The 25,594-nt window shown below is 40.7% G+C and overlaps 1 protein-coding gene and 1 long non-coding RNA gene across 2 annotated transcripts in view; both read left to right on the top strand.

Moving 5' to 3' along the window:
• The window catches only part of LOC310899785 (uncharacterized protein), an 83,052-nt gene extending 64,193 nt beyond the window's left edge, over nt 1-18,859 (top strand). The window contains exons 4-5 of the mRNA XM_083836687.1: nt 11,087-11,146; nt 15,854-18,859. Of these exons, the coding sequence (XP_083692813.1) occupies nt 11,087-11,146; nt 15,854-15,896 (103 nt within the window). The 3' untranslated portion in view covers nt 15,897-18,859. The remainder of the gene's footprint in view (nt 1-11,086; nt 11,147-15,853) is intronic.
• A 2,984-nt stretch (nt 18,860-21,843) lies between these two features.
• Nucleotides 21,844-25,159, top strand: LOC310900567. Its single transcript, XR_014585222.1, has 3 exons — nt 21,844-22,522; nt 22,958-23,130; nt 24,528-25,159. It is a non-coding gene; the product is annotated as an uncharacterized lncRNA (long non-coding RNA).
• Nucleotides 25,160-25,594: the final 435 nt, after the last annotated feature.

The raw sequence follows: 25,594 nt of genomic DNA, 5'->3' as shown, positions 1-25,594 counted from the left end.
GTGGGCAGTTTTTCTCCTTGGCGGATGGACAGACAAATGCCTGTGGGCAGGCAGACACGTGACATCCTGGATACCAGACCCATTTTTTCCCCTCTTCCAAGAAATGAGGGAATCGCCTCTCTTTGTACTGGGAGCAATAAACCACTTGCTGAATGCAGGTCTCCAGGCCTGAATTACAAGTGGCTCTTCTGCCACTATCAAGCTTTTTTTTTTTTTTTTTTTTTTCCTTCAGGACAGCACTTGAAGAACATTCAAGAAAATGTAAAATGAGAGTGAAAGCATAAGGCTCTGTTTTTATTGGACCAGACACAGAACCCCCACTGACTCACATTATATCCCTAAAACAATTGTGGGATCAGATTGTGAGTATTAAAGGCTGGTAAAGTAGGTATGCTAGGGCAGGGTTAGGGGGAAATAGGTGAGTTTACCTTAAAAATAAAACTCGCTGTTAGGCTAATAAAACAATATGATACATCTGGGTTGATTTTCTCTTTGGTGATAGAGGGTTGGTCTAACAGCTAAGCCTTGGTCATGGCTGACTTGGATATACTTTAAACTCTTTGATAGGGTTCTCATATCTCTTTCTCTTTTTCTAAAATCATGACAAGAGGAAAGTATTTATTACCAGGAAGGCTGCACCCCTAGGCTAGAACTAGTCATCTTTGATTTAACTTTCAACTGAAGTTGCTGAATTAAATGTAGTTTTGTTTTTATCTGTTTGCATGGAAGGCTTCCAGATAAAACAACTGTTTTAGTGACCTGTGCACTTGTATCATGTTAATTAGGTTTGAAAACTCATATATTGTTTTCATAAGGCTATTACATTTTCTGTAATTAAATTAAGCAAAAAATAAGGATGCATGGCAATAATATTTATTATTAATACCAGACTCGAAAGGCTTACAACATGTGAATTGAAGGTAAGGACCTTGAAGACAGCCTGAACTTCAAAACAATGTCAAATAGCCTAGTTTTTCAGCAAGTCATTACTACGTGTACTTTAAGAAAGCATTGATAGAGTGAAAAATAGCCCCACTGAACAGACAGACTTCTGGTCCAGTTTGAAATTGGGCAATTTCTGGGGTCTTCACTGTCTGAATGGGAATGGAGCTTTAAGCCTAGCTGCAGAAAATGGATGGCACTGTGATCTTGTGCAGTGTCATGTGTCTGGTTGTGGGATCAGGCTGGGAAAGCACCCCATCTCCTGGGGGTTGGGGTGCGGAGCATGCAGCGGGCACAGCACCCCAATTCTCGCTCTGCAGCCCAATGCAGAGGGGCCTGTCTGTCATGCCCTGGCACAATGGCTACAGAATGGTGTCCTATCCTTGTCAGGTGGCCTGCTTGCATGGTCCTCATGTGTTGGCTGATTACAAGAGAAGCCATTCTATGTCAGAGCAATGCTAGGTACCTGTCCCACCTGGTGTCCCATCGTTGGTAGTAGCCTTGCACAGATATCTAGGAATGAATGAGTATAAGAACAAGGCAAAAATGCATATAAGTATTCTGCAGAATAAAGTCCTATCTTCCACTGGTTTTTTTTTTTTTTTTTTTGTGAGACAAAAGTAGTAATTCTGAATGTGATCTCTCTGAACACATTTTTTCTTTTATCCAGATGCTGTTTGAACTCAAATCAGCATTTTGCAGCTCCTTACCCGTAGGTTGTATGAAGCACTCTTTGCTTTGGTTTGCTCTGGACCTGGAACCCACTTCTCTCCTTTCTTGGTCCCCCATATCTACACCTCTGGGAAATGGGTGCTGCTCCAGATGGACAGCATCTCAGTGTGTGTCCAGTCCTGCAGGATGGCAGGTCAGTATGTGACAGTCACTTTCCTAACCACTGCCAAGTGCTGAGGGCAAAATTTTGCCTTCAAAATATGTTTAAAATAAGTAAACATTAAAATAGACTTATGCTGTATCTCTGACAACAGAGATGAGAGCCAGCCTGGTTAACATGCTGTTTGGGAGCAGATGTCCTGTATCGCTCTTGGTGTGCTGGAAAGCCACTCAGCTACGGCTGCCACTTAGCACAGCTGGACTATCCCAGAGGGCCAGGCTCTGACACTAGCAGCTGGGTGGCCAGTGGATTGCATTTCATAAGGTTTCTGTAATTTCAAGGGCAAATTTGAAGTGCTGCCCGAGGAAGGCAGAGCAAAGGCCCACTGAGGAGAGGCTGTAGGACCAGGGATTGTTTGGCTGAGAGGAGACAGCTTCAGGGGGACCACACAGCAGCCCCCCAGTACCCAAAGGAGGTATGGAGAAGATGGGGCCAGGCTCTTCTCAGCAGTGTGGGAAGACACTTTCATAATAATGCAGATTTTCTCACAGAGAAAATAATGCTAATTATAATACTGATAATGCTAATAATGCTAGTCTAATAATGCAGATTTTCTCACAGAGTTTCAGTTCTCCAAAAGATTGCCTGTGTTCTTTAAACACAGGGAAACAGTGTCTTAGAGAACTTCCCCTTCTGTCAAATTCAGTTGAACACTGTTAAGGAGTTCAAAAGGTCCAAGGCTGGGACACGTGGATGAGTAGGCAGACATACACATAGAAACAACCTGACTGACTGCAAAAGCCTCATTTTCTTAGGTAAGAAGGCTAATATCTGCCTTAGTTCATTTCTAAAAATGGACAAAAGTTTGAGTGAAATATAATCATTGCTAAACCAGCTCACCTGGCATTTAACATAAAGATAATTAAAATAAGTAGTCCTTCCCTGGAAATAAATGCATGGCAGCTAATTGTGGCTGAGGTATGCTGCAGCACAAGGAGACTTTGCGTGCCTTGTAAGCAGAATATTCTGAACTGTCTCGAGTGCATGCACATCAATCAACCGGAACTAATCTCATGGTAAACATATACTGTGCAACAGCAAAACCATCACTTGGATCCTCTAAAATTTAATTAAAAACCTATGAGAAATTTTTAAAGACATAATGAGATTGTTTATCAAATGTGGTCATAGCTGTTGCAATGCTATTTGTAATCTTGGGCTGTGTCCTTTTACACTGTATGTTGGTCTTTTGACATAACTCTGGAGGCTTCTACAGTTGTTATTTTACAGGATACTTTTAACTGGTTTTTATAAAGGTGCCTTTACTGCTTGGGCCCAGGCTATTGGTAGAAATATGTATGGCCTGCAGTACATTGCTTTTTGTGTTTACAACTGAATTTGGGTAGATATGTTGAGCAGCTGCATTTTAAAGCCTCTCATAACAATAGCTGTCCTGCAGCATTACTGTTTAAGGCAGCTTTGTGAAACAGAGACTGGGGTTCCTCATGTAGAGAGGCCTGGCTTTTACCTTAACTTTGAAAGTCTTGTCTCTTGACTTTCTCCCTGCAGTTGTCATGTAAAATCCCTTCCTCCTGCCTGAGCTGCCAGTCCCTGGCCCCACCGGCTGCTCCTCTCCATCCCTCCACAGGCTGCCAGAGGCTGCTGTCCCTCTGTGCCACCTGGCCATAATGTGTGACCATAGAGCAGAACCACTTGCACCACGTGTAGGACAACTCCCCAGCCATTGTTTAGCTGAGTCTCCATAGCTCTTTGGGCAGTGACCTCCACGTCCTGTCCAGATGTGTGGTTTTATGAAATGCACCGCTGCCATCTCCTCCCCTGCTGCCTTTGCCCAAAGACATGCCTCCGTCAGGAGAAGGAACGGAGACCACCCCTCTGTCACTCCTGCCTTACGCAATGAGTAAGTGGTAGTCACAAGACGAGTGTCTGTGGTTTTATTTCCATGCCCATAGAAAAAAATGGAATTATTTCAGTAAAATTCTTTAAATTCATTTATTCACACGGCTGAAGTTGTACTTTCAGATGTTTGTGAATGAAACAATCAGTGGCTTCATTTGGGACAGATGATGGCTCTTTGAAAATTGTTTTGGTGTAAGGATGGCACATAAACAAAGTGGTTCTTTTTCTTCTGGGCATCAGCTGCTGGCAGAAGTAGATGAAAACAAATTCTCGCTTCATACCACTTATTTACATTTTCCATATGCTGGATTTTAAGATTATAGGGTTTTAGATTCTGACTTCGCATGTTGTACTTTACATAATAATGAGTTTGTGTCTGAGGCTGAGTTGATACATGAGAAAGCAGAACCACCACCACCACCCAGAAAGCAGGGAAACAACAACACACATCTTGGAAAGAAACTCTCAGTGAGCACTTCATATTTTTTTTTCCAGGAAGCATCTTCAAGTTCTGTTTTCTGCTGTGCGAAGGTTATCTGCTTTTGGGCAGCATGGAAGGTGTTTGTCTTCTTGCTTTTGGGACCTGTTTCTTTTAACTTAATTGTACAGAGTTTCTGAGGTAACATCAGTCATAGTTTTCATCATAAATTAATTAATCAATCACACCACTAAATTCTTGTTTCAGTACTTGACTCTAGCACCATTGCAACTCTTTGTCATCATAGACTGGTCTTTCACTGCCTGTTTTAACTGTAGAAACAATACCCTAGCAAAAGGTAATCCTTGAGCAATGCTGTATTTTTACCATGTTTCCCCATTACAAGGGGTTTCTTTGGGTAAAAGAGGATATATGTGTCTGTGTTGTAGAGATGTTCTTTGGATGCTGGGTTAGATGTCTCCTGAGGTCACTTCCAGCCTGAATTATCCTATGATCCTACATGAATTTTAACAAAACTCTCCCTTCCCTCCCTCTGAAAATGAATTAAAGGCTATATTTTTTCTAGTTGTTTTCATTTGGTATTTTTCTTCATTGAGCACTTGCAGGTGAAATGCCAGCCAAACTTTCACATTGCAGAAGGCCATACTGGGCATTATGGTATCTGGGTGTGCAAGTGGATGTGGTCCATTAGCATCTGCGCAGCACAGCAACATTCTGTGAGCATTATTTCCCTCCACTTCTCTCTACTCTCACAGCAAAATTGAAGTAACTGGTCTTTGCCACGTCTGAGAACTCTTTTTTGGTTGGATTCAGAAACTGAAGGCCTTTCACTGTCACAAAAATCCCTTACTGTCTTCAGAGATATTTTCAAGTCATTTCTGCAGTCACAATGCAGCTGGCGTCAAACATTTCCTTGGACATAATGTTGGGTAGATCCATCACACCCTGCTTGGTCCTAAACTCCTCTCATCTCAGCACTTTTCCTTAGCAGAGCCCTTGCAAAAATCAGAATTTTGCTGAGCAGAGAATATGAATCACATGTGTGGAGCAATGTTTTTATATCTCAGTGAGCAGTTGTGCTCAAGATGGGTTCACACATTTTGCTGTTTAAATGTAGATTTTATCAGTTGACCTATAAGGAAGACTTATTTCAGCACATGTTCTATGAGGAAAAGGAGTTACTAACATTTCAAAAGCTCTTCATACTAGAAAGTACCTAATATTTAAATTTATGATGTGTTAACACTGAAGACAAGACTTCTCTAAATAACAGTCTCCGGAGCATTAAGGAACACTTAGCTTTGGATAGCTATTTGTGAAAGGATGTTGCACAGATTCCTGGTCACTCAACAAAAGAGTTCAAATACCTTTAGTAACATCAGTTTCAGCAATGTCTTGCAGTAAAGGAAAAAATATCTGCATATAGTGTTACAGGATACTGCAGAACATCTTATTACTACCATGGCATTGACTGAAAATGAACATGGATCTGCTGCTAAAAAGAGCTACAGTAAAAGTTGGAGACATGGAATATGTCTGAATTCTTCAGCTTGAAAACAGCTGTAATTATAATGAGCTTATAGAAATAATGCTGCAATAGTAGCATGTTTTTATCTTCTGCCTGGAATTAGTCATAGAATCATAGAGTACCCTGAGTTGGAAGGGACCCACAAGGATCATGGGGGGATCCAGCTTCTGCTTCCTGACTGGACCACCCAAAAAATCAGATGATTTTTCTGAGACCATTATCCGAATGCTTCTTGAGCTCAGTGCTGTGACCACTTCCCTGGGGAGCCTGTCCCAGTGCGCAACCACCCTCTGAGTGAAGAACATTTCCCTAACACCCAGCCTGACCCTCCTCTATCCCAGCTCCATGCTATTCCTTCGGTTCCTATCGCTGTCCCCAGAGAGCAGAGCTCAGCGCCTGCCCCTCCGCTCCCCTCGTGAGGGAGCTGCAGGCTGCCATGAGGCCTCCCCTCAGCCTGCTCTGCTCTGGGATGAACAAACCAAGGGACCTCAGCCTTCCTCATATATCTTCACCTCTAGGCCCTTCACCATCTCAGTTGCCTTCCTTTGGACACTCTCTAACAGTTATATGTCCTTATATTGTAGAGCCCAAAACTGCACACAGTGCTCAAGGTGAGGCTGCACCACAGCAGAGCAGAGCAGGACAATCCCTTCCCTTGACCAGCTTCCAATGTCAGGCTTGATGCACCCCATAGTATGGTTGGCCCTCTTGGCTGCCAGGATACACTGATGACACATACTCATTTTACTGTTGACCAAAACCCCCAGATCCCTTTCTGTGGGGCTGCTGTCCAGCTTCTTGTCCCTCAGTCTGTACGAATATCCAGGGGTGCCCCTTCCCAGGTGCAGAATACGGCACTTGCTCTTGTTAAATTTCATAGGGTTGGTGACTGCCCAGCTGTCTGATTTGTCAAGATCTCTCTGTAAAGGCCTCTCTACCCTTGATGGAGTCAACAGCTCCTCCCAGTTTAATCATCCACAAACTTACTCAGTACACCTTCAAGTCCTGCATCAAGTCATTTATGAAAATATTGAAGAGAACTAGCCCTAAAATGGAGCCCTGAAGAACTCCAGTAGTGACTAGCTGCCAGCCTGATATAACCCTATTTACTATAATTCCTTGGAGCACACCTAGTCAGCTGATTGTTCACCCATCACACTATGTTTTTGTCTAGCTGTATTCTGGACATTTTGTCCAGAAAGATACTGTGAGGAACAGTATCAAAATCCTTGTTGAAATTCAAGAAGATTACATCAATTGGTTTCCCTTGGACAAATAGGTGGGTAATATTGTTGTAAAAGGAAATTAAGTTCATTAAACAGGACCTTCCCCCCGTGAACCCATATTGGCTGTGACCAATGACTGCATTGTCTTTCAGGTGTTTTTCAATGACTCTCGGAATAAGCTTCTCTATATTTTTACCAGGTACCGAAGTGAGACTGACAGGTCTGTAATTACCAGGGTCTTCTTTCTTGCTCTTCTTGAAAATTGGAACAATGTTTACCAGCTTCCAGTCAACTGGGACCTCTCCAGATTCCCAAGGCCATTGAAAAATAGTTGAGAGAGGTCATGCTGACGTATAAGAGGACTCACACAGAGGCATAACACTATCTTTCCATGGAGAGGAATGTCAGTTCTTTGGCTATATGATAAATCATTACGTGTTTATTAGGAAATGGAGAATGAGAGAAACGGTCTTCCATTATATGCTTACCCAATTTGTGTCCAGCTGCTTTAAGAACACCCTATTCCTATTTAGTATCTTAGCAGACTTTGCTAAATCCATCTGTTCTAAAGCAGTATTGTGTTAAGCACAAAATAAAGAACCCAAAGCAGGCACCAGCTGCAGTACCAACAAGCAGGCTATTGAAATCCACTTGCTCTAGCTTACTAGACACTTATGGGAAAGAAAGACCATTCTAACACATTTAAGGCTAGGACAAGGTTGTGTCTCCTCAGCTAAGACAAGCAGCCCTGCAGATCATAGCTGGTGGTCTGGATGGCAAGAAAGGGCAGGACAGTCTCGGCAAAGCTCCTTTGACTTCAATGGCAATATGGATTCAGGCATGCCGACTGAAGGATTTGGCCCTGTGCAAACAATGGGAGTATGTGAAGCTAATTATCTATCCAATGAGTTTTTCTCCTTCACCTTCCCCCTTTCTAATTTCTAATGAATGTAGATAATTGCTGTGTTCCCACTAACGCGCAGATTAGGCTTCTGGGATTAGGCTGTGATTGAGTAGCTAATACTAAGGGTAAACGCCTCTGGTGTTCCTGCTAAATGCATTCTTGCTAGTAAGTTAAATAATCACTCTACTAAAGCATTACTGAAAGATTTAAATACTTGTTTTGGAGACTTGTAGTAGATTTCAATAGCTTCTGACATACTGTGACATGCTTCAGAATGTTCATTTATATACAGTTTGATTTCTTTTGATGATTGTCAACTTAAGTTACTAAAAAAGGAGAGTATTTTGTATGGAGAAAGGAAGGGGGTGGAGGAAAAGCAATATATTAGAAACATGAGTAGGTGCCCTGGCTTGTCCATCAGTCTTGGCATCATTTTATTTATACATTTTCGAAAGGATTAGAAGTAATCAGTTCCAGAGGATGTGCTCTGGAGTACTGGCAGCGTCTACTTTCTTGGCAATCATTCCAAATATTTTATACAGTTTCATGTTGTCTGGTGAAGTACTGAGCATTGGCAGTTTGATGTAAACAGTGTTAATGTTTTAACTTCTGTGGCAGCAACACTATTCTCCCTTCATGCCCTGAGCTTTGTGAAGGCTGAGTGGTGAAGGGGCACATTGAGCACGGTAGGAGTGCTCACCTGCAAGGAGCAGCAGGACCCCCTCCCCGGAGACCAGGCACTGTGTAGCTCTGCTGAGCCCTCAGAGCCCCTCATTCTCACTTCCCAGCAGGATGAAGGCCTTGTCTGTGGGCAGTAGGGCTGGAGCAGTCCCCATGCAGGATGTGCTCATTACATTGTTGTTTGCAGTTCTGCTTTACTCACCAGGTGAGAAATAGTGAACCCCCCCCTCCCCAACCCCTTTGTTTCAACATTTGCAGATAAATAACTCCTAAGGTGTAGATGTCACCATACAGTTATGGGTGTTCCAGTCAGATCTAACCTCTATTGATTCATCAGCGTTGTCTGGAAACAAGTTAGGGCACCAAGCTTGACCGAATGATTCTTCATAAAGGGTGCTTCAGAACTGTATTCACCCAATGGGAGTACCTGTCTTCATCTACTGAGGCTTTTTGTTTGTTTGTTTGTTTGTTTTGTTTTGTTTTGTTTTGTTTGTTTGGTTTGGTTTGGTTTGGTTTGGTTTGGTTTGGTTTTTTCCTTATTTTTTTTTTCCTGATGTAACTGTGTTGACTTCAGGGAGTTGCTTAGAAGAGGAGTAAGGCAGGGTGTTAATGCAATAACTAGAACTGAGGAGCAGTAGAAATGCTGAAACAATACTTAGATTCTGTCAGATGAAAAGTATAACATTAATAAAAGAGAGCCCTGTATTCCTTGAGGGTTCACGCTGTACTGTTGGCAACAGGAGCAAGGAGATGTTGGAATATCAGCAAATGGTCTTCAGAAATTGCTAGTGAAGTTCTGGCATTTAATAAAATCTAAGTAACATTGTGAAAAAAAAAATAATTGTTTCTTAATATGGCATTTGCCTAAAGTAACATTGATGTTGATTGAAGTAATGTAATTTTCATATCTAAAATGTTGCAGAGGAGAGTATGTCTATTTCATTTATGTTTGTAGAAACTTAATCTACAGGAAAAGATTTTATAACAGAATTGGAGGTTAAATTTCATTTGCTGATTTAATAAAAGCTAACAGGATGGATTTGGGGATATTTCATTAATCTTTCTTTCCTTTCAGTGAAAAGGAAATTAAGTTCAATCTAGTTCAAACTTTGCTTCACTATTATACAATAGACTGCCAATGTCCATGTTCTCCCTGGCAAGTTAAAACCTAATTAGTCACAGAAAATTCTTCCCTGATCCTGTCACTGTGAGGCAGGAAAAGCCTAGGCTGCAGACAAAGAATTCAGATGCACTCAATGCTTTGCTGTGGCTCTTTGCTAATGTCCATGCTTTCCTATATAGCATGCAGTGACATAACTGAAAGCAGCAAATTTTATCTTTCATGCAGTGAGATCAGATATAAACCTCCTTTTCAAAACATAAAGAAAAGCTTTTAGCGTGAATCGGTGCAAAGAGCGTGCTGCTATTGACCTCTTCACCGTGCCTGCCTGCTTTGTAGAGTGGCAGGAAGGGATGCTTGGGTGCTGGTTTTATGTACAGCGTGAGACGATCAGCTGGGCCCAGCTGGGATGGGCAGTGGCAGAAGTTTGTGCCTGGCCATGGCTGATTGAGCAGCCCCTGTTGGAACCCTCTCTTAGCCTGCACTGCCTGTGGAGGTGCCCAGGACACACGGGCATGAGTGCTGCAGGTGCTGCTCCCTCTGCACCTCATGCCTGCAGCCCTCTGGGTTTGTAAAGTGCGACTTTGTGTTTCAGCCGTGCAGAGTTTTGAAGAAAAGAATCAGCTGATACAATTCATTTAGTAGTAATATGGTATCTGGCACTTCCCCTACCACTTATATAAAATAGCACTTGTTCTTTCAACAATCTTAACTGCACCTAATAAAAATAATAAACTATTAAAAATACCCGCCCTTTCTTATTCTAAGCTTAATTATAACAACCACTGTAGCACTATTGGGGGCTGAATTTAGCCCCTCTGGCATCCGTTGTCTCATACGGTATTGACTATCTGGTATCTGATGGAATTTTTGTGGTACACACTGAACACCAGATAGAAGAAGAAAGCTAGTTTATCTCTGGAAGTGCATTGCGTAATTGGCACAAGCATATCTTGTTTGTTCCTGAATTAGTATCCATAGCTGGGTCACAGATAGAACGTCAAATTAGTTGGAGGGATGCTCTGTTTTGGTTTGCATTTTGACTGAGATTTTCAAAGGCACTCAGTCACACTGTCTTGTGCAGCCCCTCTGGAAATCCCAGCTGTCAGTTCAACCACATTTATGGAGGCAAGAAGCTCTCTGTGGTGCAGTCCAAGTGCAGTAACTACAGTTCTTGGTGGAATTCAGCAACAAAGCATGAACCTCAGTGAGAAATGTAGATGTCCTTATCCTGAGACAGGGCATCTGGAGGTACCTTCCTTCTCTCTCTCTCTCTCTCTCTTTTTTTTTTCCTTTTTCTTTTTTTTTTTTTTTTTTCTTTCCAGAATATGTGGGGGAAAAAGAGCTGAGCAGGCAAGAAAGAGCTGCTTTTCCAGCAGTTACACTCCTCGTAGCAGCAGGCAGCTAAACCAATGCAGGTACCCTGGGCAGAGGATTACTGCGAGGAAATCCTGTGCTATTTGTTTTGTGAATAATTTTTTTTTCTTCCTCCAGTGGCGTGTCTTCATGGAGTCTGGAAGTTGCCCAGTTCCTGCGATTTCTGATTTTCACAGGGTGAGTGTGGGATGAATATGAACATCCCCAGGACCCCAAGGGGACCTGTGGGGACATTGCCCAGCAAGTCCCGCCCTCTGCTGTTTACATTTAGATGTCTTTGGGGGAAATGTCCTTGTGAGGAGAGAAGGCGGGTATCTTGGGGCTGAGGGAAGACCAGCCCTACCGGTGCTCTAGCTGGAAAAGGACAAATGCCTGGTATCCAGCTGTGTTTACAACCTTGTCCCATCTTCCCTTGGCTTCTATGAAAACCACAAGTGGAGAAAACCTCCAGGCTCAGCCCAGGAACTGTGTGCTTTTTTTGCATCAATCCTAGCTGAGGGCTGATTGAGAAGCTGCCCTAAAGGTCTGCTCAAGTGCAGTTTCTCCCCTTTGGGCTACACATCACTTTGCTGTGCTCTGAGCTGCTCCTGCGCTTCAGTGCTGGTGAAGCAGAGGTTCAGCTTGCTCCTGGGCAGGGCTCTGAGGGGCTGGGGATCTCAGTGCTGGAGAAATGCCCTCTCCATTTCTGCATGCACATCCTGGTGAGCACTAGGAGAGGTTTCTCCAGAGCTGTGGTGTTAGGTGTCTGCACGCATCAGGCTTGTGAATAATTCAGTATACGGAGCCATGGCTTGCTTACAACATTAAACTGTTGAAACAGACAAATGGAAATAAAATAATAACTTGAGCTTAAACATGTAGGTTGCAGCAACTCAAGAATTTATTATGTTATCTGCTACTGTAGAGCAGAATTTTAAATGGATATGTCATGTCAGAGCCTTTTTATTGTTTTTACTTTTTTTTACATGACTGTTGAAGAACATACTACTGTGGAAGATATCAGCATTCCAGGCCTTTCCTATATTTGATTATAGCTGATAGCAATCAAAGTAATTTTACTGCCAATAATAATGCTGGCAGCAGCTTAATTTAATAGCATGGAGGCTAGATCTTATTTATATCATTCTTCAAATGTTGATAACTTTAAATGTAACTACAAACTATTTCTGCAATGAAAACTTAAAATATGGGATATTTAATTTAGTGGCCTGGCCTCACTGCTTAAAAATATTCAGACTACACAAACACATACTTACACCAGTTATTTTACAGATTATTTTTCCATGAAACATGGGCTTTTTTCGTGACAATCTGAGAACTGCTGATCACTTTATCACTGTAAAACATGTGAAGGCTAAAAACATGACAAAACTTGAAAAATCAGTCTTCTGTGAATAACTTTGCACTTTGCCAAAAGTAAATAAATAACCATGGGAAAAATAAATCCATTAAGTGATTTATTTTTCCACATTCAGTTTGCTTCCCTTACCTCGGTAGTCTCAGAATTGCATTATTGCCACACCAGATTACTACCACCAATTTTGATAACTACGTCAGAGTTACACCACTAGAAAGGACAGAGTTTTATCCCATTATAATTATGGGATTTATGCCACTAACTTCAGATGAAGTGGATGCATTTATAAAAAACAGCAGGTCTTGACCCACAGGCCATGCCATCTCTGAGATGAATGCTGTAGCTGTTAGTGATGTGGTGCATGAGCACTGTTTTTCTTTGATTTATTTAAAAATATTTGCTCATGTATAGTCTCGCAACCACTGCCACTGAGATCTTACTGACATACCCATTTCTCTGTGCTCAGCACTTCCAAGGCTGGAGCAAGCAAGGTGAGGATGGGAATTGCTGAAATTTGCTCTGCTTCCCTTGTCTTCTAGAACGTCTTGAGGTTTAACCAGAGCAGCATTGAAATGGTCTCCTGTCACTTGTAGTTTCTTAAACTCCATGAGCTAATTTTCTGGAAAATTTCATTCACAAACTGACATCAGGTTTAAATGCTGAACAGGAAAACCATGATATTTTCATGCTTTCAGAGCACTTTGACACAGCTGGATAATTCTGTGATAGGAGATAATGTTATATCCTCTGCTACGGAAGAAGAAGCAAAGCCAGAGAAGTCGCATGTGAGATGCTCAGTGGCAAACAGCCCCAGGTGACTCTGGGACTCCAGACCATCTCGGGGTTTGATGCTGTATTCAGGCAGCCGAGACAGGCATCCTCCCCTAGGGGAAGAGAAGTTCAGGGAAAAGAGCAGTCATGCTACCTGTGCATACACAGGGTATGCAATGCTGTGAGATGTCCAAAGTTGCCACCATTTGTCAATATGGGTATATTAGAAACAGTACCGTCCATTGTTGTGGACAGATGATGTAAGCTTGATCAAGGAAAAGGCTTTTTTTTTTTTTTTTTTTTTTTTTTTTAACCTTCTCCTCCACCATTCTCTTCCCTTATTTATTTTTTTTTTCAGTGAGGTTTTTAAGATGACCTGCCTACAGTACCACCTGAAAAACATGCAGCCAAAAACTGGAAAAAGCAAGGGAGAACAACTGGTTTAGAACTGGGATAGAATCATACAATTATCTAGGTTGGAAAAGACCTTCAGGATCACCAAGTCCAACCATCAACCTTACCTACAGAGTCCCATCACTAAACCATGTCCCTAAGTGCTGTGTCCACACATCTCTTAAATACCTCCAGGGATGGGGACTCCACCACTTCCCTGGGCAGCTCATTCCAATGCTTGGCCAACCACTCAATGAAAAAATTCATCCTAATATCCAGTCTAAACCTCTCCTGGTGCAGCTTGAGATCATTTCCTCGTGTCCTACCACTTGTTACTTGAGAAAAGAGACTGACACCCTCCTTGCTTCAACTTTCTTTCATGTAGGGTGATGAGATTTTCCTTCAGACTCCTTTTCTCCCGACTCAACAGACCCAGTTCCCACAGCCACTCCTCATAATTCCTGTTTTCTAGTCCCTTCACCATCTCTGTTGCTCTTCTCTGCACAGTTTTGAGCAAGTCAATGTAGTGTTGGGTCCAAAACTGAACACAGTATTCAAGGTGCAGCTTCAAGAGAGCCAAGCACAGGGAGACAATCACTTCCCTAGTCCTGCTGGTCACGTTATTTCTGATGCAGGATGGAAGGAGGAGTTACTTATGCCAGCATTGCCAGCAGCACTCTCATGTTGTCCTATAACCTGCCTCTGACGTACCAAGCAGGATTTTTCTGGGGAGTGGTTTGACATCCTCTAGCCAGGATCTGAATGGTAGCTCCTCATGATAACACCACTTCAGATGTTAAAAACAGACAAAAGATCTCCAAAAAATTGACAGGAGGTGGATCAAGGAGTGCAGAGATCATGAGCCAGGGACAGAAGAACTGGAAACCTCGGTCTGCCCAGGGGATGTTTTTGCAGGTAGTCATCTCCCTTTGCACCACTTTTGGAGAAAGTACACCCTTGTCTACACTCCCTGCTCCCAGAAGAAGTTCCTACCTATGTCCATCTCCACATCAGGATGATATACCTAAGGCGGGATGGTCAGTGGGTCTCAGCTCTCTTGCTCTCAGAAAGTCCTCGCCTAAATACAGTATTCAAAAGATCTCACCAAAATAAGTTAAAAACAAACAATAAAAACATCCATGTTCTCACTGTGCAGTGAATTGCTTGTCTGCATTAGTAGACTTTGTGCTAAAAGACAGAAAGAATTGTGTATTTATTTCCAAGATTATTAAATTACATATAGAATATGCTTCCTGAGTATTAGCAGAGTTTATAACTGAATTCATCCTATCCATGCTCTGGTTACGTCTAATGAGGATAATTATTACATGGCTTAACTATAATTCGGTATTGACTCTTTTGTGCATGAAAAGCTTTTATTGGCAAGCATCATCCGAGAGCTTCAACAAAAGACATCTTTAGCTTGTGTAAACATTGTTGTTTGAAGGTCTCACCCTAACCTGCTTTAGGCTAAGTACTTTCTCCTCAATTGAGTTAATATAGCCAAAATGATATAAGGATGGGATTAGATACTGGCTTACACCACAGGAAAAAAATGAAAGTTGGACAGGGAAAAATGCAGCTAATTCCATTCTGTCAGCAGTGGATATTAAAGATTATTAGTTGGCACACTCAATTATGTGTGAATCACAATAGTAGTACTGTTACTTTTTGATTTAATTTTACAGGGGCAGGTAAAAGTGTAAGTTTAGGATCATCTGCAGTGATTGTTTTTTGCTTGCAGGGATTTGAGGAAACATCTATGTGTAATAAAATGTCCCACTGTTTACATGGGTAAATGTAAATGGGTAGAAATGAAAAAGTCTGCCTGTCAGGAGTTTGACTTTGGCTGCCGTTTATGAATATATTTCTTTAGGCAGTAACTAGTTATTCTGTTTAGTAATTGTTAAAATGATAAACCAACAAAAAAGCTCTCTTTTTGCTGCTTCCCTCTGCTGGATAGAGCCAGTAGTGCTTAGCTCTGTGTCAGTCTCATTAACACCAACAGCCACCATAGTCTACGAGCACCTTGAGAATGGAGAAACTGGATTTTCAGGGCAGAGTTAAGTCTGAATCTCCTTCTGAAACTCATGGTGAATTTTTCAGTCTTCAGATTAATCAGCAGTCACAGAAACTCACAACAATATGAAGTCCTTGGGTCAAATAACTCCCAGTCTCCATGCCCCTGGCCCTAGGGTAGGCTGAGAGCAGGGCAAGGAGGTGTACTGCACGAGAAGTCTAATTAATTATTGAATTTACATGTTGAAATTGGTGTGTTTTGTTTGTTTGTTTGCTGGCTTTTTTTTTTTTTTTTAACAATATAAACCTCTGAAGTGTTGTTTGTGCTTTGTTTCTTTTTGTAGGTTTTTGATAACCAAAAGAGACCGCTGTGACAATGCACTTTGAATGCTTGACTGCAGTTCCAAGACCAGTAACAACACTAGTTGAACTAGAGCATATATTTTAGGAAAAACAAACAAACCCAACCTTCTAATCTTGGTTTCCAGTTTCCAGTGTCAGAAGGCCTCCCACAGCATGGTGACATTCCCATGCCAGAGTCCCCTTGTACAGTTTACATCCCCTCACATGGCAGATGAGTCTCATTTGAAGATTTTAAATACCCAGATTCCTCTTTCATCCAGTGGATCTTGTACATTTTTTCTCTCCAAAATTGACAAAGCCAGTCATCATATGTGTGTGGCCTGTATGGGTACTTGATGTGAAGCAGCTTGGACAGCTGTGTAGCTGTCTGAGTGCCCAGACGTAGGATTTTACAACCTCTCATTCAGTTGTCCCATCAGTGCCCACTCCAGAGAAGGACTAACACTTCAGAGACAGTGGTGGAGCTGATGTTCATCTGAATATCCACAAAGATCCCCAAGTCTCTTCAGAGATGCCATTTCCCAGACTCATAAGTGAAACCTATGTATTTTGTGCTTAGATGTCTGACTTTTAAAGTTGATTGCACTGAAATGTGTCATTTAGGCTAAATTTACCAATAAATTTAGACTGCTGCTCTATGTTCTTTTAAGAAATGTTTGTCTTAGATTTTACAGCCTGAGCAAGGAGTTCCAAAACAATCTTTTTGTACATTTTTGTCACATGCTGTCCTTCAACCAATAGTTTATTATGGCTGGAGTCATCCTGAGCAGTTGCTTCTACCACTGATGCTAATGCCAAGCAGGAGTGGAGATCCTATTTAACAGAGAGTTCTATTTTATTAACATGTTAGTCTAGTGTCTTTGGTCTAGAGACATGCACAACACTCTTTGGATCATTGAGTTAAAGCCCTCAACTACAGCCAGCTCCCTGGTCTACCAAGCTTCTGCTCCATGTGATCTTCAAAGCAGCAAACCTCAACACTGTGTGAAAAACTGGAGATCTATTGTACAGGAAGAATGGAAATCATAGCTAAAGAAAAGACCACCTCCAATAGCTTTCGTCCCAATGACAACAGAGAATGTCATAACAGAACTGAAGCTCATAGATGCTCCTGGGAAGTAGCCTAAGCTTCAACTGGGTGGACCCATGTTGCAAGCTTCAATAGCTTTTGCTATTGAGCAAAATCAAATTTCCACTATTCCTACAATATTTATCACAGGAAATAATGGTCTGTTGGTCTAATGCTAGTGTGAACACTAAGAGTCTTTGACTATATCTTGTCCCTAGCCGTCAGTTTATTCAGTGCTTCAAGGGTAGGGAAAACCACGATCCAGAAACAACTTGTTCAACTGAAAAGTGGGGGAGGGGAAAAAAAAAAAAAAAAAGGTTTCCTGGTCTCCCAAGTAATCAGTGAAAGTCCAGAAATATTGGTTCAGTATTATATAAATGTATAAATGTGTTAAGTATTTACTACCATTCAATCCCCCCTCTATGCCCCCTTTGTAACTGGACATCCAGAGAGCTCTGCTGTAAGTTTAATTCTCTATTTCCAGGAGTTGACTCGTTCTGTGCCTTGGTGGGGTTATCACATTTCTTCTTAAAACTTTTAATGTAACTTTTCCTTAATACCCTGTTTGGAAACCTACACCAAGGCTGAAATCTCCAGATGGGTAGGAAGGAACTTTTTTATTAGGCTTAACACTCTCTAAGTTTTTTTCCTTGATTATTCTCCCCAGGCACCAGAGGGTGTCCAGTAGTATAGCTAACTGTGCCACATTATCACTCTGCTCTTCAGGTTACCACTTCAAGACACCACTAAATCTCTGTTGACATTCCCTGCAGGGAGGATAAAGGCTGCACCAGAGCAGCTTGGACCCTTGTAGGTGGATGGAGCAAATGAGGAGTTTTGAGTGAATGAACCACACACTTGAAGTCATGTTCACATTGACACTCATTGACACATTGACACATGTCGATATGGATCTGGTTTATCATGTCACGTAGACTAAATGTATAGGAGCAGACTCTTGAAATTTAAATAAGTGACCAAAAAAACCCCAACTCATTATCTCCCGGGTAGTTCTGTACATGATTTCAAGTATCTGGTGCTGCTCTCCCAGTAGCATGCAGAGAGTGCTTTGGTTTCAGCAGGGCTGTGGTGGTTGCTGATCAGGCCAGAGAGCTTAGAGCTTCTGTGTCCCAGCAAGGACTTTTGCAGAGATCAGGCCCTGGGAAGGAAGATTTTCTCAGCAGGTGCAGGGTATTGCTTTCTGTTGGCACAGCAATTTTGGCTTGGCTAAAATGTATATTTACTTTATGTAGCTTTGAGTGTAATAAGAATGCTAGCAAAAACCACTTGGAAAAGGAAAAAAGGAAATGTTAAACCTTAACTCTGCATTCTCAATTAAATGATTACTCCTTCAGGATGAAATCGTTCTTGATTCTTATTGTAAACCTTTCAATTTCTTACATAAATAGCATGATTATATTTACATAAATAATTGCACCCTGGAGTACAACAATCCTATTGTACACAAAAATCCTATTAAAATTTTCTGAGAGAAGAACTTTCCTGGTTTGAGCAATGGTCTGTTATGCATGAAACCAGACCTTCTCACTCCTTTCTTCATTCAGAGCCAAATCGTGCCTTTAGATGTGTGCACCCAAATACAGCACTGATCCCTTAGAATTCAGTCCTAGGCTCCAGTATAAGAAAGCATATTCGTAATTGAACTGCTGATATTTCAAAGCAATATAATGCACTCCTGCATTTTTTTGGAGGCTGATTATGTGCATTTAGGGGTGACATAAAAAATATACCCAAAGGTATTTGATTCATCTTTGAAAGAAACAGCTACAACCTAGTCTTCTACCTAAAGAAACGATGATCCAATATCTAGGCAAGAAGGAACCTCTGTCTTAATTCATCTCCCCAGCATTTTGCTGCTCTAAAGAAAAAACCTTACAATAAAATCTAGATAAATATTTTCCCCCTCCGTAGAGCAATGTCAGCATATAAAGCTTTAGTTTTTAAAATGTGATGTAAAGTAAAATATGGCCCAGTGTTCTCTCTCAGCCACTTGGATCAAGACGCACATATCACTGATCCTAATTGCAAAGCAAAACTTTGCCTAAATGGTGTTAGATAAGCAAGTATCTTTGGATCAGTAGCTATTTATTGAATCAGAGAATTCACACTGTAGAACAGCGTGTGGATACTGACTGCAACTGTGACTATGCTGACAAGTTGGTTATCGATCCTGCTACTGATATAGTTTGTGTGCATTCTGATATGAGTAGGGAAGGAAAAAAAAAAGTTTCTTCACAATCAAAGAGTATTTGGAAGATATAGAGGGTATAATAATATCTATGAGTGTGTCAAGAGTAATTGGTAGTAGTCTTGATTGCTGAAGTTAAAAAACAAACAAACAAACAAACAAAAAACTAATTGAGGGTTTGACTCAAAAAGACCAAACCTTTTTAATTCTCAGGATCTCTGCACGCATCCTACCAACTTCATTTCAAAGTCAGATAAAAAGTAATTTAATAGTGGGCAAATGTGTCCTTTTTAATTAACCTCCCCCTCTATTTAGCTAATACTCTCTGAAAACATTGCTTTTAAAAATTAAGTCAAAATCTTTATCTACAATCTTTTTATCTACAAATAATCTATCTACAAAATCTTTTTATCTACAATAATGTCTACAAAATAATCCATTTCTACTTTAAAAAAAATGAATAAAAGAAAAGAAAAAGATGGAATGAAAGAGAGAAAGAAAAAGAAAGAAAGAAAGGAAGAAAAAGAAAGAAAGAAAGAAAGAAAGAAAGAAAGAAAGAAAGAAAGAAAGAAAGAAAGAAAGAGAAAGAAAGAAAAAGAAAGAAAGAAAAAGAAAGAAAGAAAGAAAGAAAGAAAGAAAGAAAGAAAGAAAGAAAGAAAGAAAGAAAAAGAAAGAAAGAAAGAAAGAAAGAAAGAAAGAAAGAAAGAAAGAAAGAAAGAAAGAAAGAAAGAAAGAAAGAGAGGAAGGAAGGAAGGAAGGAAGGAAGGAAGGAAGGAAGGAAGGAAGGAAGGAAGGAAGGAAGGAAGGAAGGAAGGAAACCATGAAACCTCATTCCAAATTTTACCTGAATTTCTGATAAGTTTTTGTTTCACCAAAATTACAAATTTGGCAATCAGTATCCAGCTGAGAAATGTAATCCAAACATCTAGAGAATGAATTTCCTGGTATTGTCAAGTAGCTCTGCAGGAAAGATAACTTTGGGTAGATTCTGTCATGACGGGGAGTACTCACAAGGGTCCTAAAGAATTCTGTAATATATTGAAACCAAGCAGTTGTATGCACAGGAATAAAAGTAAATGAAGCAAAGGTGGTAAAAAGCATTTGTAGTCTGAAATGCATGGATCAAGATGCCCAGCAGGCAGTAACCATAGCAGGTGAGTAGAGCTAATATCCCATGCTACTGCAGTCTGGACACACCATCCAAATTATTTTGTTGAAAGCTGACAAATCTTTGATTTTGAGAGCGATGGCTAGTGACAATATATTTTTTATTTCCTGACGCAGCATGAATCTAAGAATGTTTCTTATTTCATATGGGAATGATTTCAGGATGCTAGCAACATAACATTCAGGGAATGAACAGTCTAAAATTTCTATAAACACCAGAATCAAGGCATTTATGAGTTTTAGTAAAAATTTTATTGAAGTCTGGTCATGTTGGCATATTGTGCATTTTAAATGTAAATTAGATTACTGGCAGTAGATTCAATTTAGTGGTAAAAATGTAAAGAAAACAGTTGGGCTACAGATGAAACAATAATGTAGCTGTTCTTTAGTTAAGAGAACAGTGAAATCCAGAAACAAATGGTGTTTGGGAATATTTATGGTAGAGGAAACATGCTGCATACGATTAACTTTGTCAATTTTATGCAGCACAGTAGTTTTTGTTCAGCTTTGAAGAACAGTTTCTGATAGTGAACATATGATAGGGTGAATGGATGGCTCTAAGGATTTACAATGGAAACTGAAATCCTTTCATCTTCAGCTCACTTGTTAAAATGCAGCCCAGGCTGCGAGAGATCAATGCTGATGGCTTTGTGTGTACAACTTGTTTGACATTACACCAGGTCTCCTCCTTCCTCCATTACAATGTTTCATGTTCAAAGCCTGTGTGACTAAAAAGGACCATACCTCTTTGTATTGCATTGGCAGTTGTAGGGGAAATGCACTGTTGGGGTGTGGGCAGTTGTCTTCTCACCCTGCTTTGTCCCATAGTTCGGATGGGTGGCCCTCTGCACTGCTCTCCAGAGACAATACACTTGCTTATCAAACATGTCATAGTCACCTTTCAAAAGCTTCCATATCTAATGGAGGAAGTTTAGGGTGTGGGCAGAGAATGTGCTGTTTTATTGGACTGTAAAGAAGCTTCAGAATATGTCAGAAAGCAAATCTCATTTGCCTCAAAGATGCAACTGTACTGGAATGTGAAGATTTTGCATGTACAGCAATCAGTGCATCTTGCAAATGGGTAGACTGGTACAGCTAAATGAAAGTTTAAATACTGATATTTAATTAAGTCAAATCTGTTCCAGGTCAAAAGCTATTAAAAAGAATAGCATTCTTTACACACACCTCAGATGTACCCCATTTCCCCGTTGTTATTTCTGCTGTAAATCATGAAATGGTAGGAAAAGAAAAGAGAGCGAATTAGTGAGAAGTCACCCTCCCATACCAAGCCACCAGGGTAAAGGCAAGTGTCAGAGTATTGTCTTGTGAGAAACAGACATTGAGGTTAAAATCCTGTTCTGTGATGAACTAAGCTAAGCTCCCTTTGGAAATGAATGGTTGGAGTAGCAAGAGACTCCCCTTAACCATGGATGAAATATACCAAAACAAGGCTTGGGCAAAGACCCTGTGGAGGAGGGAGGATGCTTTTTATTTATTTATTTATTTTGTAAACCCTCTGGGGTGTTGCCTGTTTCTCTATGTATTGACCATAGTTAGCATAACTTCTGCTTGATTTTTTACGTAGCAAACTCTCCAACAGAAAATTTAAAGGTGAATACTTCTTCCAGTGGTTTGAAAAGATGGACTGGAGATGGTGGGTTACAAGTGCACCTTGAATGAGAGGTGTTCAGGCACTGCAGTGACTGACAGTGTTAAGAAGCTCAAAGTCATGCAGAAACACAAGTAAAATGTGAATAACACAAAATTACTGGTTGATGTTTTTCTGATTGGAATAAGAGTAATTGCATGTCGTACTGAACTTCTGAGATCATAGTGTGACCACAATAAGTGTTTAGAAGATGATAATAAGTTTATTGGCTACGTCGAATAGCTGCTGCCAGACCCCAGTCCTGAAAGACAAGTCTGTAGTCCATCTGTGTCTGTGCTCTGCCCAGTGCTTTGCAAGCCACAGGTGGAGAGAAAGCCTGCCCTGACTGACAACAGAGGGTTTGCTAGTGAGTTCCCCATCTGCTGTAGATGCTCAGGTGTTTTGTATTCTTGAACATCATTTAAAAGTAATGAGGGAGAAGAAGAGGGGGACAGGGGAGTGTTATGACAAAAAGTTCTACAGTGTGCTGAGAGCAGGAGACAGTATACAGTTAGGGGACTTTGAAAAATTTCTCTTGCCTTTAGCAGCCATTAGAGGTATCTTTCTGTTTTAACTTTTGAAGCAATTGTTTTTGAATCAGTTGGGTTCGTAATGAAAAGTTGTATTTTTTGGTACTTTTTGTTATTTAAAATCTCATAGGCAATGTAAGGAGAAAAAAAAATAAGAAAGGAGACTTGCCTCTTAAGTTTGTTTCAAACCCTCTTCCCACAGGATTCATTGGTGGGAGAACAATTTCCTGGTCAGAATGAGAAACAAACATAAGATGTCATGAAAAATGATAAAAAGAAACTTCAAATGAAATAGGAAGTTTTAATGCAAATCATATTTGACCTCATTCTTTTATACGAGCTCTTCATTCTTGTGTCTCAGGGAGTTAGTATTGCACATTGTTGCAGGACTTCAGAATTAGGATTTTGAAGTAGTTGAAAACAATTGTTACTTACAATATTAATTATGGTTATATTTTTAAGGTAAAAATGTGTGCTTTTTAACCTTGATGGGGTAGTGTGATAGATGCATGATGGGGCAAGATAGCACAGATGGTCACCTGGAACTGGTTTTGCCTTTGGATGTGTTATTCTTGTTGTTGGGACCCATGGCTGGGCAGCATCCTGCTCCTCCATTAGCAACACTCTTTTTTTGGGTGGGTATAGCATTTACATGCCTTACCTCTTCTCTTGTGAACTGGTTGTCTTTTGGGGAAGGGCTTCAAGCTTGAATATCTTCCTTTGCTTCCCTCCAGTTCCCAACTCTGTAGTTATTAGTCAGCACAACTTTCATTGTTTTCTGTCATGTACAAATTGGAATAGTTTTGGCAAGAGCCTTCAACACCTCCTCTCAAGTGGAAGTTCACTTCAGTGGTTAAACACTAGCTGGAGGTTTGGGAGACTGAATTCAGTGTTTTGCTCTCCCATTGTTTTCTATATGCCTTTGGCTAAATCACTGTAGGAGGAGGAATTCATCTCATCTGGCTTCAGCTGTTATGAATTAGGCATCTAATCTGAGTTTGTTGTCTATGCTCCCTCTGTGGTCAATGGAGGGAGAAGGGCACCTCTAGGGGATGACTCATCCCTTTCAGAGGTGTCTGCTCTATCCAGTGATTACAGGAAGATCAGGCAACTAGCTGAGATTCATACACCTTACTTTCTGACATGTGAAATAAGTCAAATTGAATCCCACACTTAGTCTCTGTTTTCTGGCTGCTATACAAAAAAATGGAATCCATTAAGTCCATTAAAACAATGCAATACTAGGTGGTTATTCAAATTACACCAAAAAAAGGGGAGGGGGGGGAAGAAAACCAATCTAGAAAGGACTGAATAATTTTTAGACCAGACCTTTTAAAGACACTTAGGAGTCTAAAGGTGTAGAAAAATGCCTCCTGAGCCTTTAAATCTCCTATGACCCATAGAAATTAGGAGATAATTAATTGAAGATCTCACTAAATGCCTATCTGTACTTGAGGTATATAAACATCTATAAAACCCTGTCTCTAGTATTATTAGGGAGAGCACTATACAAAAAATATATACAGGTCTCCAAATGCCGTTTTCCCCAGCTTCTGCACCCCTGGCCGCTCCTGCTTCCATGCTCCACAGCTCTTGCCCCTGGCAGCAGAGGTAAGCTTGGATGAGGAGCATATGTGACACACAACACTCCAGCTCTCCCCTGCTGGTGGATAATTCATTAGGATGAGAGCTGTGGCAGGGCTGGGGAGAGAATCAGTGAATCATAACCTCTCCTCCTCTTCAGCTGAACTGTGTGGAAACTTGGCATGGTAGAGAATCTCGTACATAAACCATATTTTATTACTTGGAGTTGACAATTCAGCTGTGACTGTGGAGCTGGCAAGTTATAGGCATAACACAGAAGATGTGAACTTAATTTGTCCTTTCTTTTGGGCTGCTTTGTGTCCCTCACTCCTTGCTGAGCGTCTCTATCGAGACCAGCACGATAAGAGTTAATGCAAGGTCTGGGAATGAATGTGGTGGAACCCTTCCTCCCTTCTGATTCTCCCTTTCCTTTCCTTTATGTGAACAGACTCGCTTGCCATCCCCAAGAGTGCAAGAGGCAAAGGTGAGAGGAAAGCTGACAAACAAGGAAAATAATCCCTTTGCCCACCCCTAGTGGAAACTCTGTTAGCTACAACATGGCAGCTGAGAGAGAACAACTTAACCCAACCAAATCTCTTTTATTATGTTCCTGTGTTTATTTTTCCGCTGTATTTATGACTTTGCATGTTGTTTTTGGTGTGGAAAGGACTCTAAAGCTGTAGATATGTGTTGTAATTATACAAATTCCTCTGCATGGAGTCTGTTAAAAAGATTGATCTATTTTTATGAGGACACACACAAATACTCATTTTGATGGACCTCATTGGCATTTATTGCAGGCCTGCCACTACTAAAATTTAAAGCCAACCTTGTAAATTTTATGGAAACTACATGCTGCAATTATTAGCCCGAAGACCTCCTGTCTCGCAGGAATGAGTCAGATTTTGCTTTCCACGTACACTGTGGTTTACACCTGAAAGAGATTAGTGGGGACCACCAGTAGCTTGAAAACCTAATCTCCAGTATTTTGTTTCCAGTTTAGCTCTGAAAGATACTCCAGGTGTTCTCATTAATTAGTCATTGTAAGTCACTGTGTCACTATTGTGCATAGAACAGCTGTTTTCTCTGTGAACTTTTTCTGCAGGAGTGTTTTAAATTAAAAGTTGTTTTATATACTTTTTAATGTTTAGAAACAATTCTTGTGGCTGCTGAAAATGAACAAAACCAACCCCTAACAAATCAGTTTAGGAAGACAAATTCTTGAGTGTTTCCTGTAATGGTGTAACTTTATAGAGTTCTACCTGAGTGGATGAGACAGCTAAACATCATAAGCAGATCTTGACATTTTTTTCTGTGGCAAAATTCCCACTAATATTAAGAACTGGCTATAAGTATTATAGACTGTACATGTTATACTTCCCCCATTATCTTATTTTATAGTGACAAACACTGAGGTGGACAGAGATGAAGTGGATTAAACCTACCAATCCCACTAATCAAAAGGGAAAAATAAGATTAAGGATAGCTGAATGATAAGTCTTAATAGTATGCAGT

This window comes from Anser anser, assembly GCF_964211835.1.
Source record: "Anser anser genome assembly, chromosome: 5".
NCBI lineage: Eukaryota > Metazoa > Chordata > Aves > Anseriformes > Anatidae > Anser > Anser anser.
The sequence above is the reverse complement of the archived record's forward strand: the minus strand, read 5'-3'. Positions and strand labels throughout refer to the sequence as shown.